We start from the raw sequence: 27,436 nt of genomic DNA on the forward strand, positions 1-27,436 counted from the left end.
TAAATGAATAAGATCCATTAGGCCATGTTTTGATCACCTACACATAGAATTCACTACAATTTGCTCCATTCACAGCTACAAGGGCTACCCTATGATGCGGGGAGAAAAGTTAAAAAATTCGTGGTTGAAAAGCATCTTTCCACCATGAGTAGGCAGCAAAGTGGCATGTATGTTTTGAAAGCTAAATATTTATCACATCACTAGCATGCAATGCATGAAAAGACAATTATTGGTTAGGAAGGATTCCTACGTTTGCCAATTAATAGCTTAACTTTCTCTCAGTTGAACCAAGTTTTTTTTTTTTCTTTATAAATGAAGATAACTTTTTCTGATAAAGGAATATATGCTCTTCATACAACATCTATAAAATAAAGAAAATTAAAAGGAAAAAGAATTATACATAATCCCACCAAAATTGAGAGATTTCCTGAGTCTTTTTTCTATGCATATGAGTATGTACACATATAAATTTATATTTTTGCACTTAATTATATACATTGTGTGTGAGATGTAGCTTTTTCTCTTATTATAAATATTTCCCCAGTTTTAGGAAGAGAATGTGCTTAGTCATCCTAGTAAAACATGTAAGCATTGGTGCTGAATACATCACCTTTCAATTCAGGTTGCAGAAACCTTCCTGAGATCTCTAAAGAGGAGTAAAGTGGTCACGTTACCTTTCCATCATGAATCACTGATTATTGTTCTTACCTATCTCCTTTTCGGTATATGGAGTAAACAATTTCTGCACAACTGGTTCTAAATCTTCTCTTGCTGTTTTAGAAGACGTACAAGTCAAATGAACCAAATCTGTTTAAAAAAAAATATTTTGAGTTCCTGCTTATCACAAATTTCACTGTGTACTCATATTCAAGGCACTAAGCTGGTGCCATTGGGAATAGAGCCAAGCACGTCATGGCTCCTGTCTTTAAGAACTTTATAATCTAGTGATGGAGGACATGTAAAAACCATAACAACATGTTATGTGTGTTAAAAAAATAGCGAAAATATATGTTAACTAATAACAAAGAGGGAGCACACTAAGACTCAAGACTAAGTACCAGTTGATGGTTATGTAAAACCAGCAAGGTAAAAAAGCTTAGGAAACCATTTATTCATAGAAAGAGCTTAAGCTATCCTTACAACATTCCCAACGAGGGTGGATAAAGGATTGCTAAGCAAAATACTGTATAAAAAAGACTAAAAGTGGACTATTTTTTTACCTAGAGAACACACAGTATTCTTCAGACAGAAAAACCCATTTATACATTGACAAGTTAAATATAATATAAATTGACAAGTTAAAAACAATATAAATTGACAAGTTAAAAACAAATCATCTATTCATTATAGGGTTCTCTAAGAAAGTTTTTTGGGGAACACTGTTAGCTTAGTTGAATCATACTTAAAAGTCCATAATATGGCACAAGTCAAAACTTGTGTAATATTTTCAGGATTTCCAAATCACTTTGTTTTGCATTTACAGGTTCATGGGGCCCAGACCTCAGAGAATGTTTGGGTTAGAGAATACCATGTACAAAAAAGGTCCTTCACAGAAGTGAAATACTGTAGCCTAAGGCACTTAGAATTCCTAAAGGCCTACATACAAAGGGCAAAGGAAGGACAAAAGGTTCTACATACTGAAAGGAAGAACTAAGGGGATCCCTAAATGGGAGTAATTCTTCTGGTTTTGGAAAGGGTTTAGGGCAGAACAGAATTATGGCAGAAAGAATATATATTAGAGAAAAGTATAAGAACTGAGACATTCCTACTCCTAAAACACCAGTAGAGAAGTACATGCACTTCTTTTCTAAAGTTTACTTTAGGCTAGTAGACTTTTTAAAACCCCAGGAACATGGTTCAAAGTTTATCATGGAAGCACAACATCAGAATAGAATTCTCTTTATTAAAATTAATTCCACATTCTACTCTAAAATATGTCTAAGCATAAAGGGACTCTTAATAACCATGTGAGCTAAAATCAAATTTTGTAGTATTTTTTCCAGGTGCACCAAAGAAAGTGATATTCTAAGAAAGTTCCTGTCTTATGTATGGCCTAATAAAATATCTACCTTATTTAAGCAATGTTTTTATATTAATATAACAATGATTCCCATTGGTTTTGGGATATTGAAGGATATACAGTATTTCAATACATAACCTTTACAACAAAATTATTCCTAATGAACTTAAAATTTTCAAATGCAATATAACTTTGGTAGGGAGGGAGTTTAAAGTCCCTAGATAAATGCTGAATTAAACAGAGTATATAACTATAAAGGCAGAAATATCTGATGTAACACTTGAGAGAAACTGTCCTCTCTTATCCCACAGTCTCACAAAATACCAACGTTCATGTCAAAGTTCTCAATTTTCCAGTTCTTTCCTATTCAATTAACGTACACTAGGGGGGAAAGCAGATGAACATGAATATAAATAAAAAAGCATATTTTGAAAAATATCTTAACTGTAAACTACTAGTTCTATAAGTCAGGATATATAAAAGAAATACACCAGAGTAAATATATCCTTATGTTTCCTAACAGTGTAACAGAGTTCAGTTCATGGAATGCTAGCAAAAATTTCTAGTAATAAATTCAGATTATCATCTTGTACTTAATAACTTTTATTACAATTCTTAGAAGGAAAAATTAAAGACATCTATACCTTGAATTCTAATACCTTGATTCTGCTTAGATGCTACTTTTTTTTTTTTTTGCGGTACACGGGCCTCTCACTGTTATGGCCTCTATCGTTGCGGAGCACAGGCTCCGGACGTGCAGGCTCAGCGGCCATGGCTCACGGGCCCAGCCACTCTGCAGCATGTGGGATCTTCCCGGACCGGGGCACGAACCCGTGTCCCCTGCATAGGCAGGCGGACTCTCAACCACTGTGCCACCAGGGAATCCCGATGCTACATTATTAATTCATTTACAAATTTAAGGTATGAACAACTATTTTTTCTCCCTGCTTATTACCCACTTTTCCTGTTATCTATGTCACTTCCTTGTATAGGTTACTCTGAATTTATTGCTTCTTTTCAAATCAGAGGTTGATTGTATTATTTTTTTTAATTCAGATTATTTTCAAAGTTGGTTTATTAATCTTCATACATCTCATAAGTCTTTAGCAAGGGCAAGTTTTAGAGTCAGTTTTCCTCTTAGTCGAATATAACTTTCACTTTTCAATAGGTGTTTAATAAATATTTGTGGCTAAAGACAATTCGCTTCCCTGCCATGAGCAGACATTAAGTACTCACAGTCTTAGGAAGACATACATGTGCATACAAATATACGTATGCATACACATGCATAGGGAAAATTTTACTAATTACTTATATGAAGTGTGGAAAAATTATGACTGACCAGGGTAGAAGTAAGGAAAGCATAAGTGGATAATCCTCAAATTACTTAAATCTGCCTGAGAAATGCTCACAGGCGCTTTAAGATATATCTTTAAAATTCTCAAAATAATTTAAAAGATTATCTAGAATTTACTGTATGGTGAACTTGCATGTGTCAGACACTACTCTAAGCATGTCAGAAGTATTACTTCATTTTACCTGTGCAACAGCCAACTATTATCTTCATTTTACAGGAGAGAAAACAGAGGAACAGTGGAGTTAAGCAGATTTCCCAAAGTTATGCAACTACTAAAAGGAAGAGCTGGGGCTCAGAGTTGGAATTCAAGCCCATGTGGTCTGCCTCTAGAGTGCCTGCTCTTAGTCACTGAACAATGTTGTGTAACTGTAATAATCACCTGCAGAAGGTACAGCTAGTCACTTAAGGCAGCAACATTCAAACTGGGAGGTGTATAAAGATACAAGAGGACTTTCCACAAGGTAAATAACTCTAAGGGAGTCACTGTCCAGATGCTCAACCTCACCTCCTGCAATTTTATTAAGCAATACATTTCAAGAAATTTACTTTGTGTTTAATAATCCTTTATAAAAACTGTAATATATTTGATAGTTTGATTCATTTTGCACAAATATAATTGGATTAATTACTGAATCCAGAAAACATATTTTAAGCTTACTGTCTTTGGAAATTTAAAAAAAATCTATTTCTATTTATTATTTGAAGTGGGTGATAGTGGGTATCAAATATCTCTGATACTTAAATTCCATTGAATACATTTAAAGGGGTGATGTTACCATTTTACCATTACATACCAACATTTATAATGTTAGAAACTACACTCTTGGTGATTATTTGAATTTTATGACGAAAAACTGTATATGTCAAATTATACAAATTATACGTGTTTGAGGGGTACATGAGCAAAAAGGTTTCAATACCTTAAGGTGTTAACATAATTGCAAAACCATACCTATAGAACATGTTGTCATATTTCTACCAAAATTTAACTCTGTGTAAAATGCTCCTTTCTATTCTGTGACCTTAACTCCTCTCCACGAAACTAACTTGCTCAGTAAATGCTAAAAATGACCACAAATTAGATTATATGGGGCAACTGCTTTCCTAAAAGTATTACATTCATTAGTGCCAATTAACAACTATAACTAAGATTGTGGAAGATGCAACAGAACTGGAAACATTAGCCACTGGCATCATGTGAGATAATAACTGACTCAAAAAATAGTTTAAACCTTGACTCTACCTTTTATAAAGTATGCTCCTTTTACTTCATTTAGCAACTGCTTAAAGGCTTAACAGGCTAAAAGATGACAAAATGTGTTCTCTGTCACAATTCTTCTCTTGGCAATATATTTAGCTTTGTATTGGCATTAAAGAAACTGCAAAATATCCTATTCAATTTATAAGCTTCTGCACAGCAAAAGCTGTGCAAAACAAAATGAAAAGACAATCTATGGAATGGGAGAAAATATTTGCAAGTGATGTGACCAATAAGGGCTTAATTTCCAAAACATACAAAAAGTTACACAGCCCAATATCAAGAAACAAACAACCCAATCAAAAAATGGGCAGACCTAAATAGACATTTCTCCAAAGAAGACATACATATGGCCAAAAGGCACATGAAAAATGAATAACATCATTAATTATTAGAGAAATGTGGGAGCACCTCTACATATAAGCCAAATGCTAACAGCCATAAAAGAGAAAATCGACAGTAACACAATAATAGTGGGGGGACTTTAACAACCTACTTGCACCAATGGACAGATCATCCAGACAGAATATCAATAAGGAAACATAGGCCTTAAATGGCACATTAGACCAGATGGATTTAGTTGATATTTATAGAGCGTTCCATCTGAAAGCAGCAGAATACACTTTTTTCTCAAGTGCACATGGAACAGTCTCGAGGAAGATCACATACTGGGCCACAAATCAAGCCTCAGTAAATTTAAGAAAACTGAAATCATGCCAAGCATCTTTTCTGACCACAACACTATGAGATTAGAAATAAACTACAGGAAAAAAAAAACCTGTAAAAACACAAACACGTGGAGACTAAACAATATGTTACTAAACAACCAACGGTTCGCCGAAGAAATTAAAGAGGAAGTCAAAAAATACCTAGAAACAAATGACAACAAAAACACGATGATCCAAAACCTATGGGATGCAACAAAAGCAATTCTAAGAGGCAAGTTTACAGCAATACAATTGTACCTCAGGAAACAAGAAAAATCTCAAATAAGCACCTAACCTTACACCGTAAGCAACCAGAGAAAGAATAACAAACAAAACCCAAAGTTAGTAGAAGGAAAGCAATCATAAAGATCAGAGCAGAAATAAATGAAATAGAAATAAAGAAAACAACAGAAAGATCAATGAAACTAAAAGCTGGTTCTTTGAGAAAATAAAATTGATAAAATTGATAAACCTTTAGCCAGACTCATCAAAAAAAATAAATAAACAGGAGATGACTCAAATCAATAAAATTAGAAATGAAAAAGGAGAAGTTACAATTGACACCACAGAAATACGAAAGATCATAAGAGACTACCACAAGCAACTATGTGCCAATAAAATGGACAACCTAGAAGAAATGGACAAATTCTTAGAAAGGTACAATGTTCTAAGACTGAACCAGGAAGAAACAAAATATGAACAGACCGATCACAAGTACTGAATTTAAAAAGTTCCAAAAGAGTCCAGGAACAGATGGCTTCACAGGGGAATTCCATCAAACATTTAGAGAAGAGTTAACACCTATTCTTCTCAAACTCTTCCAAAAAACTGCAGAGGAAGGAACAGTCTCAAGCTCATTCTATGAGGCCACCATCACCCTGATACCAAAACCAGACAAAGACACCATAAAAAAGGAAAATCACAGGCCAAAATCACTGATGAACATAGAAGCAAAAATTCTCAACAAAATACTAGAAAACAGAATCCAACAGCACATTAAAAGGATCATACACCATGAACAAGTGGGGTTTATCCCAGGGATGCAAGGATTCTACAATATATGCAAACCAATCAATGTGATACACCACATTAACAAGCTGAAGAATAAAAACCGTAAGATCATCTCAATAGATGCAGAAAAAACTTTTGACAAAATTCAACACCCATTTATGATAAAAACTCTCCAGAAAGTGGGCAAAGAGGGAAATTACCTCAACCTAACAGAGGCCATATATGAGAAACCCACAGCTAACATCATACTCAATGGTAAAAAGCTGAAAGCATTTCCTCTAAGATCAGGAACAAGACAAGGATGTCCTCTCTTGCCACTTTTATTCAACATAGTTTTGGAAGTCCTGGCCATGACAATCAGAGAAGAAAAAGAAATAAAAGAATCCAAATTGGAAAAGAAGTAAAACTGTCACTATTTGAAGATGACATGATCCTATACAGATCCTATACAGATCCTATACATGATCCTATACAGAGAAAATCCTAAAGATGCTACCAGAAAACTCCTAGAGCTCATCAATGAATTTGCTAGAGTTGCAAGATACAGAAATCTCTTGCTATACACTAATAATGAAGGATCAGAAAGAGAGATTAAGGAAACAATCCCATTTACCATCACATCAAAAAGAATAAAATATCTAGATATAAATCTACCTAAGGAGGCAAAAAACTTGTACTCAGAAAACTATAAGATACTAATGAAAGAAATAAAAGATGACACAAACAGATGGAGAGATATACCATGTTCTTGGACTGGAAGAATCAATACTGTGAAAATGACTATACTATCCAAAGGAATCTAAAGATTCGATGCAATCCCTATCAAATTATCGATGGCATTTTTTACAGAACTAGAATAAAAAATTTCAAACTTTGTATGGAAACACAGAAGACCGCAAATAGCCAAAGCAATCTTGAGAAAGAAAAATGGAGCTGGAGGAATCAGGCTCCCTGACTTCAGACTATTCTACAAAGCTACAGTAATCAAGACAGTATGGTACTGGCACAAAAACAGAAATATAGGAACAGGATACAATGTCCAGAAATAAATCCATGCACCTATGTTCAATTAATCTATGACAAAGGAGGCAAGAATATACAATGGAGAAAAGACAGTCTCTTCAATAAGTGGTGCGGGGTAAACAGGAAAGCTACATGTAAAAGAATGAAATTAGAACATTCTCTGACACTATACACAAAAATAAACTCAGTATGGATTAAAGACCTAAATGTAAGGCCGGATACTATAAAATTCATAGAGGAAAACCTAGGGAGAACACTCTTTGATATAAATTGCAGCAATATCGTTTTGTATCCACCTCTTAGTGTAATGAAAATAAAAACAAAAATAAACAAATGGGACCTAATGAAACTTAAAAGCTTTTGCACAGCAAAGGAAACCATAAACAAAACGAATTGACAACCCATAGAATGGGAGAAAATATTTGCAAACAAAGCAACCAACAAGGGATTAAACTCCAAAATATACAAACAGCTCATGCAGCTCAATAACAAAAACAACAACAAAAACTGATCAAAAAATGGGTGGAAGATCTAAATAGACATTCCTCCAAAGAAGACATTCCTCCAAAGAAGACCAAGAAGCACATGAAAAGATGCTCAACATCGCTAATTATTAGATAAATGCAAATCAAAACTACAATGAGTTATCACCTCACACTAGTGAGAATGGCCATCATCAAAAAATCTACAAACAATAAATGCTGCAGCGGGTGTGGAGAAAAGGGAACCCTTCTATACTGTTGGTGGGAATGTAAATTGGTACAGCCACTATGGAGAACAATAAGGAGGTTACTTAAAAGACTAAAAATAGAGCTACCATATGATCCAGCAATCTCACTCCTGGGCATATACCCGAAGAAAACTGTAATTTGAAAGGATACATGCACCCCAATGTTCACTGCAGCACTATTTACAGTAGCCAGGTCATGGAAGCAACCTAAATGTCCATCAACAGAGGAATGGATAAAGAAGATGTGGTATATATATAAAATTGAATATTATTCAGCTATAAAAAAGAGCAAAATAATGCCAGTTACAACATGGATGGACCTAGAGATTGTCATACTGAGTGAAGTAAGTCAGACAGAGAAAGACAAATATCATATGATATCACTTATATGTGGAATCTAAAAAAAATGGTACAAATGAACTTATTTATAGAACTGAAATAGAGTCACAGATGTAGAAAACAATCTTATGGTTACTGCGGGGAAAGGGAGGGAGGGATAAACTGGGAGATTAGGATTGACATATACACACTACTATATATAAAATAGATAATTAGTAAGGACCTACTGTATAGCACAGGGAACTTTACTCAATACTCTGTAATGGCCTACATGGGAAAATAATCTAAAAAAAGAGTGGATATATGTATATTTATAACTGATTCACTTTGCTGTACAGGAGAAAGTAACTCAACATTGTAAATCCACTATACTCCAAAAAAGAAATTAGAGAAATGGAAATCAAAACTACAATGAGGTACCACCTCACACCAGTCAGAATGACCATCATCGAAAAGTCTACAAATAAATGCTGGAGAGGGTGTGGAGAAAAGGGAACCCTGCTACACTGGGAATATAAATTGGTACAACCACTATGGAGAACAGTATGGAGGTTACTTAAAAAAACTAAAAATAGAACTACCATATGATCCAGCAATCCCACTGCTGGGCATATATCTGGATAAAACTCTAATTTGAAAAGATACATGCACCACAGTGTTCACAGCAGCACTATTTATAATAGCCAAGACATGGAAGCAACTTAATTTTCCATCAACAGATGAATGGATAAAGGAGATGTGGTATACATATACAGTGGAATATTACTCAGCCATGAAAAGAAGAATGAAATAATGCCATTTGCAGCAACATGAATGGACTTGGAGATGATCATATTAAGTGAAGTAAGTCAGAAAGAGAAAGACAAATACTATATGATATCACTTATATGTGGAATCTAAAAAATGACACAAATGAATTTATTTACAAAACAGAAACAGACTCACAGACATGGAAAACAAAGTTATAGTTATCAAAGGGGAAAGGTGGGGTGAGGGATAAATTAGGAGCTTGGAATCAACAGATAAACACTACTAAATATAAACAGATAAACAACAAGGCCCTACTTTATAGCACAGGGAACTATATTCAATATTTTGTAATAACCTATAATGGAAAAAAATCTGAGAAAGTTATATATATGTATATGTGTGTGTATGTATATATATGTATATACATACACACACATATACATATATATAACTGCATCATTTTGCTGCACACCAGGAACCAACATAACATTGTAAACCAACTATACTTCAATTTTAAAAAAAAGAAACTACAAAAGAAGTTTTAATTCATAGACCATAGCATAAGGGTAATAACTGAAAAACTTTGGTGGAGTGGCAGTCACAATCAGCACCACTGAAACAAGAGCATCTGAAACTCAGAAGTCAGACATCACTCAACACAAACCAGAAATAACACACTTTCAGTTCTCTAAAATTGGGTTTGGAACACCCATTTCTCACATAAATGACTGCCTTCTTACAAGTTGTTGTTTTGAAACACACGGGAAGTGGGATTTCTACTCAGAATTTGCACAATAATAATGTACACATTTAAAAGTGACAAAAGTGAGAAGTCTAATATGCAGTAGCAGGGTGACACAGTAGAGGATGGCTATGCAGGTCTGGTATTACTTTGGTCTTTGTATCAATTTGGCCAAGTCAGTTTATCTCTCTGGCCTCTGTTCTCATGATTAAATGGAAGGAGTGGAATTAGTTCCATCTACAAGACTTCTTCTAGTTCTAAAGTTTTATGAATCTAACTTCATACTCATCAGCCATGATTCTTTCAATGATGACAGATGTTAACCCAGAAACTGATGACATTACAAATGTGAATGTAAAACCTAAATGAATGCTTGCTGAAAAAAATAGGAACTCTATTTCTCAAGCTTCTGAGACTATCACACACAGCAGTCATACAAGTAAGCAAAATTGTTCCAAATGCATTTAAAGAAACTTTACATATGGGTTAGTCAACAAGTGCATTTTGTTGGGCAACCTAACTAGGACTAAATAATTTATGTACATAGGGATCGATGTGGCTCATAACTTGTCTTTCATATAGGCATAAAGGCCAAATGTCATTTATGTAATATAGTCCAAGTAAGAATATGACTGTGTCAGTAAGACAGAAAAGGTCAGAAACACATTTTCTTTATGATACCAAGTGAGGAACTGAGTTTCATGACATATGGTACACAGTTTGGTTTCTGAATCCAACCAAGAAAAACTCCAGAGTAACTCCAGAGTCAGTTTGCACTTTCTCAATAGAATTTAATGGAAAATACAAAACAAAACAAAAAACAAACCCTTGAATGTCAACTTAAGATCACTAGGAAAAATCAGTTTATTTGCAAGATTAAATCCGTGCTTCATGACAATACTAATAAAAGAGAAAAGAAAAAAGGCACCACTGATTGTGTTAAATCATTATCTAAACTCATTTTTATGAAAGGTATATAACACTTTCTTTAAAGAATCATAAAAGCAGAAAAGATTATATAAACCAGTACCTACATAAAATTCTTGATTATCCATTTATATATATACTTATGTGTGTATATATATATATACATATGTGTATATATTCACGCTATGTATTCGTAAATATATATTCACACTATGTATTCATAAATATATAATCATATCACAGATAAATAACATCCTGTAACATCAAATCTCAGAATAAAGCAGCTGTTACTGACGGACCATGTACACAAAAATAGAGATTTCAAGCTGCTTAGAAAAAGTACTGTAAAAAAGTGAAACTGAATGTCAAATGGAAGGGTTACAGAGATGATGTTTTGCTCACTTACAAATTATTTTAAAAGAAAATAAATTCCATATTAGATTCATTTAGGATATAAAAAAGGATGAGTTGAAAATAAAGATGTAAGGTATGTTTTGAAAGATGCACTATGTGTGTAAAAAATATAACTTGTTCACCTTTGGAAAACATAATAAATAAATTTCAAATATTTAAAAATCTTAAAACTTGAATCAAATTACCTGAAGGGAGGGGAAGTTAAATTGATTTATAGATTAAAAAAATGTAACATTACTACTTTAAAAAGATAAAATAACTAGGCTAACCTAGGGTTGCTTAGAAAACCCCTACATTAATGGATAACAATGATTTGCTATCAGTGTATCAAATACACTTAACCAATACTGACCTCTGTTTATATTGCAATTACAGTAAGACCTCATTTATTCAGAAGTATTTCATCCACAATCAAGAACCAGGAAGTGTGCCCAACCCCCCTGAAGAAAGGCTTCAGCACCCAAGGTAGATGTTACAATACCCATAGACTAACACAACCACTTTCTCAGGACTTGGTTATGTTAATATTACATCAATTTCAACAAGCTTGGCTATCTTGTTTTCTGGCCCTCTGCAGATTCCAAGTAGCAAATAAGGGGGAAGAGCAGTGTGTGGAAAGAGCGGCCAGAAAGAACATCCTGACAGTTGCATGAAAACAGCTGGAGGAAGACATATAAAATGTAGATGTAAGAAATGATAAAAGCATCACAGTCTAGGGTCATTTAGCATAGGAACAAATAGACTTAAACACCTCAATAGGCCTCAAGGGCATCACTGGATTACAATGAAATATAATAAATAATGTTCACAATATCCCTAAATTATAAGAAAAAGGTTAACTATATATAAAATAGGTAACTAGTAAGGACCTACTGTATAGCACAGGGAACTCTACTCAATACTCTGTAATGGCCTATATAGGAACAGAATCTAAAAAAGAATGGATATATGTATATGTATAAGTGATTCACTTTGCTGTGCACCTGAAACTAACACAACATTGTAAATCAACTATACTCCAATAAAAATTAAATTAAAAAAGTTAGGGACCAGAAAACAAAACAAACAAACAAAAAAAGGTTAAATTATGTTTCATATATTCAGTATACTATGGCAAAGGAAATGTGTGAAACATGCTAGGAAGGTAATTATTAAAAAACTTCAATCCTAATAAATTTCAATCCTGAAAGGATACATTTCAGCTATCTGAAGAATGCATTTGAGGAGACTACAGCACCCTAGGGGGTGCTAAAAAAATGATGCATTACTGACCAGTATTTACAAGCTAATTGATATTCCTAACTGGCTCTCAAACTTCTCTTATCTAACCTCAATTCCATTGTAATGAAAACTCATTTAACAAGTCACCTAAAATATTTTCATTTTGAACAAATGGTATTTCCAGTTTCCTTAGAAGGAATCTCTGCCAGGCATTTCTGGTCTCTACGCAGATCAGAAGTCTGCTTTTGGAGCAGGAAATTATTCTGAAATAAATACAGATAATCACTGGCTCAGTTCACCAACACATGTGTCCAAGAGTATTCATCCATGTTTTTGGAACACACCTCTATGGTTCCTACGATCTCTCTAACTCTGGTGATCAATTTTTAAGTAAAAACTAATAGGTACTGAGCACTTTTAAGTGCCACACACTGTTCACATGAATTTGATCCTGATAACAATCCTGAGGTAGGTACTATCATCATCCCTATTTTATAGATAAGGAAGCTGAGGCACAGAGAGATTAAGTAATTTTCCTAAGGTCAATCCAACTGGTATGTAAAAGAGCTGGGATTCGAACCCAGACTGTTCTCAACTACCATACAATACTGTATCATTAGAATGCATCTTTCTTGTTAAATGAACTATACACTATCCCCATACTACCTGAAGGTAAACATCAATTGTACACTTACGGTTTTACAAATTCTAAATCAAGCCAAATATAAGCCATGAAAATTTCTTAAATTAAGAATACTAAAAGGTTAAAGTCAATTTAAGGCATTTTAATGTCTTAAGTACATTCTTGGCCACATACTTAAAGACTACGGTGCGGTGCAGTATTGACATAGCATTAGATGAAGAATTAAAAGGTCTAAAACGTGATTTGTAAAAAGAAAAATTAAAATTGTTTACAAATTGAAAATATTGAGAGAATTATATGTTCTAGCTTATTACACAATGCCTAAAACATTAATATAAGATTGTCTTAAACAAAAGACTACAAAATGAATTTTATGTCTGCTTCACTGAATGCAACACAGCAATTGAAAAATATTTAATATAAAGTACCAGAGTATTGGTCAACCCTGAATTATACTGTAAAAGGTCACAAATTTCTACCCTGTTCAAAATGGGAAGAAAGTAAAAGCTGGTGCTGATTCAAGAATGAGCAAGTTTGAGCAGTAGATACTCAACAGAGGTAAAGATAAACTGAGTACCAGAATTAGTCAACGAGTACTTAGTATGTGCTCAGAAAGAATAACATAAAACCTTCATTAACTAAGAGCAGAGTAACTGTGGCAAATGTAAATTCCCTTGTTTTTTCATATTTATTTAAGTGGAGAAAAACACCTTTGAAATCAATAACATCATTAAAAGGAAAAAAATCATTAGATATAGATTGCTGTGGCTAATGAAGAATGGACTATACTAGAGTTAGGCTTCAATAAAACCCAGTATTTAAAGTAAAAAAAAAGACTTAAGGACCTACTGTATAGCACAGGGAGCTATATTCAATATCTTGTAATAACCTATAATAGAAAAGAATCTGAAAAATAATATATATATAACTGAATCACTTTGCTGAACATCTGAAACACTGTAAATCAACTATACTTCAATTAAAAAAGACAAATTTTTATTAAACAATTCCTATTTTTTGTCTAGAAGCCATAATTTTGTCATATGTCTTACAAACAAGCTAATTTGCTCATGAATAATGTATCTTTAAAATGCATTTCACTGTTGAACAACTGAACTATAAATCACCAAACTTCACATCATTTACTTTCTATACATTTCATTTTATTAACCTTGAGGAATGAATTCAAGTCACAAAGCCTCAATGGTATATACTTTGATTATGTTTGATTTACTCAGGTACAACTGCATTAGTTACAATGGCTGCCAACATTTGTCTTCAAGTGATTCTTCCAAGAGGAAGAACGATGAGTTTAGATTATGATTTCAACATTACAGCCTCAATTTTTAGAACAAGTGAAGGCTTTTGGTTCCACTCAGCTGGCAATACTGATTATTATGTGCCTATCATTTATAAAATGGGACCAAAGTCTAGATGTACTTGTCTACTTAAGTAACAGTTTTAAGGGAAAATAAGCCACAGTAAAACCCACTTAATGAATAAAAAATATCAAATTTACACAACATTTAGAATTTATTCTAATACTATAATATTTTAGTTTTTGATTTCTACAAAATGATGAGCACATGGATGATCATTAACAGCTCATCATAATTAGTATAAATATGAGAAAACCACAACATAGCTAACCTAGATATATAAAAACAAGAACATTCAGACAGAATAGTAAAAAGTCTTCTCTCAAGAATCCTAATTGTGATAAATTCTTCTGAAGATACTTTTTTTTCCAAGTATGAGTAATGTCAAATTCCATAGTACTCCTCCCTCAAAAGGTGGGTTCTTACACCATAAATATTCAGCACTTTCACTTCTTGGTGCTTGACCTGGGATATAATGAAAATTTTCTGTGAAGAAACAATTATATAAATTTTAAAAACCTGTTCTATTGGGTTCAGGATATGCTTTATTCAAAAGGTTCAGGAAAAAAGACAAAACTCTTAAAAGAGATTTAGAAGTAAAAGTAGAGAGAAGAGAATGACTATGTAACACTATAAGCTAAGAAATTTGTCTATAACCAGGGAGCTTCAAAAGGAAAATAAAATGAGCTGGGAACAGGTTTGGATACATAAAATAAACACATGCATAGTCTTTTTTTTCTTTTTCCTGACTTAAAAAAAATATCAAGAGAAAAGGAAAGCGTGGTTTAAAGTACTCTGTTATATTATCAGAGTAGTTCTCTTTCAGAAGAGAAACTAATTATCAAGAACAGAGCAACTTGTGACTAGTTGTGACATGAATGACTCAATTAGGGCAGCATCAGAAAATACACTTTTAAAGACTTTAACGTCCAAGTTACAAAGTCTGTGAACAGGCCCAAAACATAAGAAAAGGAGGAGGAAAAAAAGAAGCCAAACTTTAAGTAATAAAAGAGAGTGAATGGTGATGTCAGTTTCTATCTCAGTGTATTTCTTAAATCTCCTTAATATACCATATAAAGTATTAACTCTATTAAAACTATTAACTAGGACTTTTTAAATACATGCATATTATTAAAGGAAGAAAGCATACAAGATTTAAAAATGAACATGAACTTCTTTTTTTCTCTGGAACAAGGCAACCTATAAATAATAAATTCGAACTTATCTCTTTCAGTCAACCTTCCTGGTATAAGCTGCCTTACTACTGAGACTGAAAAACCAAAACCAGTCCATTTGTCTGTACTGCTGGTTTTATATTTATAAATTGATTAAGCTATAGCAAAGATCTGTAAGATAATTTAATCACAGAAAAAAAGAAGTGAGAAAGTTGGAGACAGCTTTAAAAGAAAAAGGATCTTAGCTATTTTGCTTAAAATACTGTCACATACATTATTAAAAACGTATACAGGACAGGTGGCTTTCTGCACACACATGCAAAATCTGACCATTAAGGGTGTTCGATTTGTATGGGATCTTTCTAAATTCTTTAGACTAACTCCCACCACCAACTTCTAATGAAGAAATCAAGACACAAGAAAATAAGAAATTTGTTCAAGGTTAAATAACTAATTGGAAGTAGTAATTCTGTAGACACTTCGGACAATATTCTCTCCACTATACCAGTATGCTCCTTACATTTCCTATAAAGTCAAGCTGGAAATTGATTCCCACAACATTAGGTACATAAAATAAAAAACAAATTATTAAAATAATTTTTCATTTCAATTTCATGACATATTAAGACAGAGTGCTTTAAAATCCTTTGTTTTCATTTGCTAGGGGGTAAAAAATTTCTAAGAAACTTTAGTATTTTAGCTTTAAAGTTAGAAAATGTCACTTTAGAAACAAGACTTTGATGGAGCCCGTATTTCCGCAGAGATGGAACTCCCGGCTGAGGGTCTCTTCCCTCCGCCGTCATGGAACTGCCACAGAGCCCGAGGGGAGGGCGGCCTCAATGAGGCTGCTGGCTCTGGAGGGGCCCCGGCAGCCGAAGCTGCGACAGTCCTCGGGACTGCGGGCCGGACGTGGACCTGCCCACCAGAAAGACAAGATCCAGCCTCATCCACCAGAACACAGGCACTAGTCCCCTCCACCAGGAAGCCTACACAACCCACTGAACCAAACTTAGCCACTGCAGACAGACACCAAAAAAAACGGAAACAACGAACCTGCAGCCTGCAAAAAGGAGACCCCAAACACAGTAAGATAAGCAAAATGAGAAGACAGAAAAACACACAGCAGATGAAGGAGCAAGATAAAAACCCAACAGACCTAAAAAATGAAGAAGAAATAGGCAGTCTACCTGAAAAAGAATTTAGAATAATGATAGTAAAGATGATACAAAAACTTGGAAATAGAATAGACAAAATACAAGAAACATTTAACAAGGAACTAGAAGAACTAAAGATGAAACAAACAACGATGAACAACACAATAAATGAAATTAAAAATACTCTAGATGGGATCAATAGCAGAATAACTGAGGCAGAAGAACGGATAAGTGACCTGGAGATAAAATTGTGGACATAACTACTGCAGAGCAGAATAAAGAAAAGAGAATGAAAAGAACTGAGGACAGTCTCAGAGACCTCTGGGACAACATTAAACGCATCAACATTAGAATTATAGGGGTTCCAGAAGAAGAAGAGAAAAAGAAAGGGACTGAGAACATATTTGAAGAGATTATAGTTGAAAACATCCCTAATATGGGAAAGGAAATAGTTGATCAAGTCCAGGAAGCACAGAGAGTCCCATACAGGATAAATCCAAGGAGAAATACGGCAAGACACATATTAATCAAACTGTCAAAAATTAAATACAAAGAAAACATACTAAAGGCAGCAAGGGAAAAACAACAAACACACAAGGGAATCCCCATACGGTTAACAGCTGAACTTTCAGCAGAAACTCTGCAAGCCAGAAGTGGGTGGCAGGACATATTTAAAGTGATGAAGGAGAAAAACCTGCAACCAAGATTACTCTACCCAGAAAGGATCTCATTCAGATTTGATGGAGAAATTAAAACTTTTACAGACAAGCAAAAGCTGAGAGAGTTCAGCACCACCAAACCAGCATTACAACAACTGCTAAAGGAACTTCTTTAGGCAAGAAACACAAGAGAAGGAAAAGACCTACAATAACGAACCCAAAACAGTTAAGAAAATGGGAATAGGAACACACATATCGATAATTACGTTAAATGTAAATAGACTAAATGCTCCCACCAAAAGACACAGATTGGCTGCATGGATACAAAAACAAGACCCACATATTTGCTGTCTCCAAGAGAGCCACTTCAGACCTAGAGACACATACAGACTGAAAGGAAGGGGATGGAAAAAAGAAATTTCATGCAAATGGAAACCAAAAGAAAGCTGGAGTAGCAATTCTCATATCAGACAAAATAGATGTTAAAATAAAAACTATTAGAAGAGACAAAGAAGGACACTACATAATGACCAAGGGATCGATCCAAGAGGAAGATATAACAATTGTAAATATTTATGCACCCAACATAGGAGCACCTCAATACACAAGGCAAATACTAACAGCCATAAAAGGGGAAATCGACAGTAACACATTCATAATAGGGGACTTTAACACCCCACATTCACCAATGGACAGGCCATCCAAAATGAAAATAAGTAAGGAAACACAACCTTTAAATGATACATTAAAAAAGATGGACTTAATTGATATTTATAGGACATTCCATCCAAAAACAACAGAATACACATTTTTCTCAAGTGCTCATGAAACATTCTCCAGGATAGATCATATCTTGGGTCACAAGTCAAGCCTTGATAAATTTAAGAAAATTGAAATTGTTTCAAGTAACATTTCCAACCACAACGCTATGAGACTAGATATCAATTACAGGAAAAGATCTGTAAAATATACAAACACATGGAGGCTAAACAATACACTACTTAATAACGAAGTGATCACTGAAGAAATCAAAGAAGAAATCAAAAAATACCTAGAAAAAAATGACAGTGGAGACACGACGAACCAAAATCTATGGGATGCAGCAAAAGCAGTTCTAAGAGGGAAGTTTATAGCAATACAATCCTATCTTAAGAATCAGTAAACACCTTGAATAAACAACCTAACCTTGCACCTAAAGCAATAAGAGAAAGAAGAACAAAAAAACCCCAAAGTCAGTAGAAGGAAAGAAATCATAAAAATCAGATCAGAAATAAATGAAAAAGAAATGAAGGAAATGATAGCAAAGATCAATAAAACTAAAAGCTGGTTCTTTGAGAAGATAAACAAAATTGACAAACCATTAGCCAGACTCATCAAGAAAAAAAGGGAGAAGACTCAAATCAATAGAATTAGAAATGAAAAAGGAGAAGTAACAACTGACACTGCAGAAGTACAAAAGATCATGAGAGATTACTACAAGCAACTCTATGCCAATAAAATGGACAACCTGGAAGAAATGGACAAATTCTTAGACATGCACAACCTGCCAAGACTGAATCTGGAAGAAATAAAAATATGAACAGACCAATCACAAGCACTGAAATTGAAACTGTAATTAAAAATCTTCCAACAAACAAAAGCCCAGGACCAGATTACTTCACACGCGAATTCTATCAAACATTTAGAGAAGAACTAACACCTATCCTTCTCAAACTCTTCTAAAATATAGCAGAGGGAGGAGCACTCCCAAACTCCTTCTACGAGGCCACCATCACCTTGATACGAAAACCAGAGAAGGATGTCACAATGAAAGAAAACTACAGGCCAATATCACTGATGAACATAGATGCAAAAATCCTCAACAAAATACTAGCAAACAGAATCCAACAACACATTAAAAGGATCATACAGCATGATCCAGTAGGGTTTATTCCAGGAATGCAAGGATTCTTCAATATATGCAAAACAATCAATGTGATAAACCATATTAACAAACTGAAGGAGAAAAACCATATCTCAATAGATGCAGAGAAAGTTTTTGACAAAATTCAACACCCATTTATGATAAAAACCCTGCAGAAAGTAGGCATAGAGGGAACTTTCCTCAACATAATAAAGGCCATATATGACAAACCCACAGCCAACATCGTCCTCAATGGTGACAAGCTGAAAGCATTTCCACTAAGATCAGGAATAAGACAAGGTTGCCCACTCTCACCACTCCTATTTAACATAGTTTTGGAAGTTTTAGCCACAGCAATCAGAGAAGAAAAGGAAATAAAAGGAATCCAAATCGGAAAAGAAGAAGTAAAGCTGTCACTGTTTGCGGATGACAGGATAGTATACATAGAGAATCCTAAAGATGCTACCAGAAAACTACTAGAGCTAATCAATGAAGCTGATAAAGTAGCAGGATACAAAATTTATGCACAGAAATCTCTGGCATTCCTGTACACTAATGATGAAAAATCTGAAAGTGAAATCAAGAAAACACTCCCATTTACCATTGCAACAAAAAGATTAAAATATCTAGGAATAAACCTACCTAAGGAGACAAAAGACTTGTATGCAGAAAATTATAAGACACTGATGAAAGAAATTAAAGATGATACAAATAGATGGAGAGATATACCATGTTCTTGGATTGGAAGAATCAACATTGTCAAAATGACTCTACTACCCAAAGCAATCTACAGATTCAATGAAATCCCTATCAAACTACCACTGGTATTTTTCACAGAACTAGAACAAAAAAATTCACAATTGGTATGGAAACACAAAAGACCCAGAATATCCAAAGCAATCTGGAGAACGAAAAACGGAGCTGGAGGAATCAGGCTCCCTGACTTCAGACTATACTACAAAGCTACAGTAATCAAGACAGTATGGTATTGGCACAAAAACAGAAAGATAGATCAATGGAAAAGGATAGAAAGCCCAGAGATAAACCCACACACATATGGTCACCTTATCTCTGATAAAGGAGGCAGGAAGGTATAGTGGAGAAAGGACAGCCAGTTCAATAAATGGTGCTGGGAAAACTGGACAGGTACATGTAAAAGTATGAAATTAGATCACTCCCTAACACCATACACAAAAATAAGCCCAAAATGGATTAAAGACCTAAATGTAAGGGGAGAAACTATCAAACTCTTAGAGGAAAACATAAGCAGAACACTCTATGACATAAATCACAGCAAGATCCTTTTTGACCCACCTCCTAGAGAAATGCAAATAAAAACCAAAATAAACAAATGGGACCTAATGAAACTTCAAAGCTTTTGCACTGCAAAGGAAACCATAAACAAGTCCAAAAGACAACCCTCAGAATGGGAGAAAATATTTGCAAATGAAGCAACTGACAAAGATTAATCTCCAAAATTTATAAGCAGCTCATGCAGCTCAATAACAAGAAAACAAAAAACCCAATCCAAAAATGGGCATAAGACCTAAATAGACATTTCTCCAAAGAAGATATACAGAGTGCCAAGAAACACATGAAAGAATGCTCAACTTCATTAATCATTAGAGAAATGCAAATCAAAACTACAATGAGATATCATCTCACACCAGTCAGAATGGCCATCATCAAAAAATCTAGAAACAATAAATGCTGGAGAGGGTGTGGAGAAAAGGGAACCCTCTTGCACTGTTGGTGGGCATGTAAATTGATATAGCCACTGTGGAGAACAGTATGGAGCTTCCTTAAAAAAAACTACAAATAGAACTACCATATGACCCAGCAATCCCACTACTGGGCATATACCCTGAGAAAAATATAATTCAAAAAGTGTCAAGTACCAAAATGTTCATTGCAGCTCTATTTACAATAGCCCAGAGATGGAAACAACCTAAGTGTCCATCATCGGATGAATGGATAAAGAAGATGTGGCTCATATATACAATGGAATATTACTCAGCCATAAAAGGAAACAAAATTGAGTTATTTTAATGAGGTGCATAGACCTAGAGTCTGTCATACAGAGTGAAGTAAGTCAGAAAGAGAAAGACAAATACTGTATGCTAACACATATGTATGGAATTTAAGAAAAAAAAATGTCATGAAGAACCTAGGTGTAAGAAAGGAACAGACACAGACCTACTAGAGAATGGACTTGAGGATATGGGGAGGGGGAAGGGTAAGCTGTGACAAAGCGAGAGAGAGGCATGGACATATATACACTACCAAACGTAAGGTAGATAGCTAGTGGGAAGCAGCCGCATAGCACAGGGAGATCAGGTCGGTGCTTTGTGACAGCCTGGAGGGGTGGGATAGGGAGGGTTTGAGGGAGGGAGACGCAAGAGAGAAGAGATATGGTAACACATGTATATGTATAACTGATTCACTTTGTTACAAATCAGAAACTAACACACCATTGTAAAGCAATTATATTCCAATAAAGATGTAAAAAAAATAAAAAAAGAAGAAACAAGACTATGCAGGTAGTTTTTTTTTTTTTACTCAAAGTACTAAGCATAATGTACATATTGGGTTGACCAAAAGGTTCATTTGGCTTTTTCCATAAGATGGCTCTAGTAGCACTTAGTTTTCTTTAACTTTATTCAAAACAGTTTTCTTAGACTGTATGTGAGAGCTGTCATATCAGTGTGCATTTACGAAAGACTTATCAAAATTTGTGAATTTTTGTTTAGCAATTTTAATATTGAACATGGAATTAAAAAAGCAATTTTCTGCATATTCTTCTTTATTATTTCAGGAAAGGTAAAAATGCAACTGAAACGCACAAAAAGATATGTGCAGTGTATGGAGAAGGTGCTGTGACTGATCCGAACATGTCAAAAGTGGTTTGCGGTCTTCCCTGGTGGCGCAGTTGTTGAGAATCTGCCTGCTAATGCAGGGGACACGGGTTTGAGCCCAGGTCTCGGAAGATCCCACGTGCCATGGAGCAACTAGGCCCGTAAGCCACAACTACTAAGCCTGCGTGTCTGGAGCCTGTGCTCCGCAACGAGAGGCCACGACAGTGAGAGGCCCGCACACCGCAATGAAGAGTGGCCCCCACTTGCCACAACTAGAGAAAGCCCTCACACAGAAACGAAGACCCAACACAGCCAAAAATAGAAATAAATAAATTAAAAGAAGGCTCAACATTTAAAAAAAAAAGTGGTTTGAGAAGTTCTGTGCTGGAGATTTCTAGCTGGAAGATGCTCCATGGTCAGGTAGACCAGTTGAAGTTGATAGTGATCAAATCGAGACATTAATTGAGAACAATAAACATTATACCATGTGGGAGATAGCCGACATACTCAAAATATCCAAATCAAGTGTTGAAAATCATTTGCATCAGCTTGGTTATGTTAATCGCTTTGATGTTTGGGTTCCACTATGGAAAAAAACCTTCTCGACCGTATTTCCGCATGCAATTCTCTACTGAAACGTTCCGTTTTTAAAACAAATTGTGACAGGCGATGAAAAGTGGATACTGTACTATAATGTGGAAGAAAAGAGATTGTGGGGCAAGCTAAATGAACCACCACCAACCACACCAAAGGCCGGTCTTCATCTAAACAACGTGATGTGTATATGGTGGGATTGGAAGGGAGTCCTCTATTATGAGCTCCTTCCAGAAAATCAAACGATTAATTCCAAAAAGTACTGTTCCCCATTAGACCAACTGAAAGCAGCACTCGACAAAAAGTATATGGAAATAGTAAACAGAAAACGCGTACTCTTCCATCAGGATACCACAAGACCACATGTTTTTTTGATGACCAGGCAAAAACTGTTACAGCTTGGCTCGGAAGTTCTGATTCATCCGCCGTATTCACCAGACGTTGCACCTTCGGATTCCATTTATTTCGGTCTTCACAAAATTCTCTTAATGGAAAAAGTGTCAGTTCCCCGGAAGACTCTAGAAGGCACCTGGAACAGTTCTTTGCTCAAAAAGATAAAAAGTTTTGGGAAGATGGAATTATGAAGTTGCCTGAAAAATGGCAGAAGGTAGTGGAACAAAAGGGTGAATACATTGTTCAATAAAGCTCTTGGTGAAAATGAAAAATGTGTCTTACTTTTACTTAAAAACTGAAGGCACTTTTTGGCCAACCCAATACTTAAGTTCTAGGAATAGAAATGGCAAGCCATGGTTCTGTTCCTCATATTGGATAAGAAATGTAAAGCTAATTATGCTACAACTACTCTGAGAAACAGTATAGCATGGTGGTTAAAAGTGTAAGCCCTAGAGTCAGACTGTCCGGGTTCAAATTCTGCTTCTCCCTCTTACTAAATCTGTGACCCTGGGTGAATCATTTACCTTTTCTGTGTCTCAGTTTCCTCATCTGAATAATAGAAAAGACAATGGCACCTATCTCAGATTTGTTGTGAGGGATAAGTTAATCCATGTGAAGAACTTAGAACAGAGCCTGCATATATTAAGTACTTGATAAATGTTAATTATCATTACTATTAAATTGTAATAAATGTTAACTTACAAAGAAGTTCGAGTTCTACCTAAATATAGGAGCAAAAGCCTAAGTACATGAATGAGGCAGGGGAAGGTGATAATATTTGAACTAAGATTTGAAGGATGAACAGGCATTTAAACCAGTCTGCAAGGACAACCCTTACGAAGCTTATGACAGTCTCTGTGTGAAATGCAGGGGTGAGTAGACAAAAGTTTGCCTCAACACAAATTGCTTTAATAGATATTGTCAAAGAATACACTTCATCCAAAGGTGGGGATCTCCTATATTTGGAAAGTGCAGAGATGTCCTACCACCATTTCTTACCACATAACATTTAACCCTGGAGAATTTAATAATATGAGGGAAGTTCCTTGACCTCTATAGTGATTCCATGAATAAATATAACTCTATTATATGAGAAAGCTACTAAGACAAATACATACATGTGAAATGCATTTTAGTGTTTCCCCCAAAGAATATATTGGAAATTTAACAATGTCAAAATTCCAAGGAAATGTCCCGGTGATGTTTAAAATAACTAAGATATTGCTTTTTTTTAAAAAATGTGAAGATCACAGTACCACTTCATGCTACATATGACTACAGAACACAAAGATACATGCTTTGTTCTTCTCAATCATTAGAAAGACTTTCCTGAATGAGCTGACCTGAAGAAGAGGTTTGGGGATGAGAAAGTATACACACACATACATAAATGAATTAAGCAGGAACAGAATCCAAATGACAAAGAAGGAAGGAGCCACATGGGAAAGGGCTAACTTAAGATGGGTCACTGATTAGTATGTTGTGAGGCAATTTGGAAAAGTGGTTTAAAATTTCAGGAAATTATGTATCAAAGTAGGAAGGTTTGATAGTAATGAGCATAAAGAAAAATGCTCAAATTTAATGACCACTTGAAACATTTTTATACTGTAGCAGCCTGGAAATAAACACCCCGAACTGTGGATTAAATTGTACATAATCAAAATTATAACAAACATCTGGTATAGTATGTCAAATTTTGGCTACACTATTATACATGTCTGTAATATGATCCCTTTGTGGCATAACCAGTTAAATCTGTTTTTAATTCATACTGTAGAGAAATCAGAAAATCAAGGTAAACAAATAAAAAAAAAAGTTAGTTACCTGTCTTCCCACCATTTAGGGATAACCACTGTTACGACTATTTTGGCATATACTCTTTGGAATTTGTTTCCTATACAGTGATGTACCAATAAATACACGTATGTGTCTGCATATGTATATATAAACACACAAATAGGTTCATCCCTCACAATACAAAATTAGTTCAAAAATTTTACTCATGACAGAAAATTTATATAAGCAAACTTTATGTTATCATTATAGTTAATATGAAACTGCAAAGTTTCTTTTTTTTTTTTTTACATCTTTATTGGAACATAATTGCTTTACAATGGTGTGTTAGTTTCTGCTTTATAACAAAGTGAATCAGTTATACATATACATATGTTCCCATATCTCTTCCCTCTTGCGTCTCCCTCCTTCCCACCCTCCCTATCCCACCCCTCTAGGTGGTCACAAACCATCGAGCTGATCTCCCTGTGCTATGTGGCTGCTTCCCACTAGCTATCTATTTTACGTTTGGTAGTGTATATACGTTTGGTAGTGTATATATCCATGCCACTCTCTCACTTTGTCACAGCTTACCCTTCCCCCTCCCCAAATCCTCAAGTCCATTCTCTAGTAGGTCTGCATCTTTATTCCCGTCTTACTCCTAGGTTCTTCATTAAATTTTTTTTCTTAGATTCCATATATATGTGTTAGCATACGGTATTTGCCTTTCTCCTTCTGACTTACTTCACTCTGTATGACAAACTCTAGGTCCATCCACCTCACTACAAATAGCTCAATTTCGTTTCTTTTTATGGCTGAGTAATATTCCATTGTATATATGTGCCACATCTCCTTTATCCATTCATCCGAAGATGGGCATTTAGGTTGCTTCCATGTCCTGGCTATTGTAAATAGTGCTGCAATAAACATTGAGGTGCATGTATCCTTTTGAATTATGGGTTTCTCCGGGTATACGCCCAGGAGTTGGATTGCTGGATCACATGTCAGCTCTATTTTTAGTTTTCTAAGGAACCTCCACACTCTTCTCCATAGTGGCTGTACCAATTTCTATTCCCACCAACAGTGTAGGAAGGTTCCTTTTTCTCCACACCCTCTCCAGCATTTATTGTTTTTAGATTTTTTTTTTTTTTTTTTTGCGGTACACGGGCCTCTCACTGTTGTGGCCTCTCCCGTTGCGGAGCACAGGCTCCAGACGCGCAGGGTCAGCGGCCATGGCTCACGGGCCCAGCCACTCCGCGGCATGTGGGATCTTCCCAGACCGGGGCACGAACCCGTGTCCCCTGCATCAGCAGGTGGACTCCCAACAACTGTGCCACCAGGGAAGCCCTGTTTGTAGATTTTTTTGATGATGGCCATTCTAACCGCTGTGAGGTGATACCTCATTGTAGTGTTGATTTGCATTTCTCCAATAATTAGTGATGCTGAACAGCTTTTCATGAATGTTTATTTTTAATTATTTTTTTACCCTTAATGTTTATATTGTGCTTATAAGTTGATAAGAAAAGAATAATCAATAGACAAATGAAATGAATAAGGGATTCATAGAAAAAGTATAAATACCCAATAAACACTAAGAAAGGATGGTCAACTTCATGAATTATTAAATACACATTTAAACAAAATATTTTCTACTTTCAAACTGGCAATGGAGATTTGATAATACCCAGTGCTCTTGTTTGTTTAGAGAAACAGACATGTTTGCTTATAAACTACCAGTGGATATGCAAGTTGATACCACTTTGGGAGAGGGGCAATTTGACATTATGTATCAAAAGCCCTAAAAACTCCAGAAACTTTCAGAAACTTTGGGACTTCCATTTCCAGAAAGATGGAGTAAAGGTACTCTTCTCTATCGTTCTTGCTAACTACAGCTAAAAATTTTGGACATAATATATAAAACAAACGTAAGAAAACCCTGAAGTACAGAGAAGAAAAGCAGACCAGCTAGGGACCTTGGGACCAAAGGAACAAAATGGCAGAGTTCCCTGGGTTTTCTTTTGTTTTTAAAAATTAATTAATTAATTATTGGCTGCGTTGGGTCTTCATTGCTGTGTGTGGGCTTTCCCTAGCTGTGGTGAGCAGGGGCTACTCTTCGGTGTGGTGTGCAGGCTTCTCATTGCGATGGCTTCTCTTGTGGTGGACCACAGACTTTAGGCGCACGGGCTTCAGTAGTTATGGCTCGCAAGCTATAGAGGCCAGGCTCAGTAGTTGTGGCGCATGGGCTTAGTTGCTCCACGGCATGTGGGATCTTCCTGAACTAGGGCTTGAACTTGTGTCCCCTGCATAAGCAGTCGGATTCTTAAACACTGTGCCACCGGGGAATTCCCTCCCTGGGTTCTCTTTTTGCCTCATGTATCTCAGACTGGTTACCAGAGAAAATGGCAACCA

The 27,436-nt window shown here is 35.2% G+C and overlaps 1 protein-coding gene across 1 annotated transcript in view; it reads right to left on the reverse strand.

The window, feature by feature from the left end:
* Positions 1–27,436, reverse strand: part of CHM (CHM Rab escort protein) — a 195,883-nt gene that overhangs the window by 12,073 nt on the left and 156,374 nt on the right. Inside the window, exon 13 of the mRNA XM_082864245.1 lies at positions 709–807. Within this exon, the coding sequence (XP_082720371.1) occupies positions 709–807 (99 nt within the window). The remainder of the gene's footprint in view (positions 1–708; positions 808–27,436) is intronic.

This window comes from Leucopleurus acutus, assembly GCF_964270905.1.
Source record: "Leucopleurus acutus genome assembly, chromosome: X".
NCBI classification, from domain to species: Eukaryota; Metazoa; Chordata; class Mammalia; order Artiodactyla; family Delphinidae; genus Leucopleurus; species Leucopleurus acutus.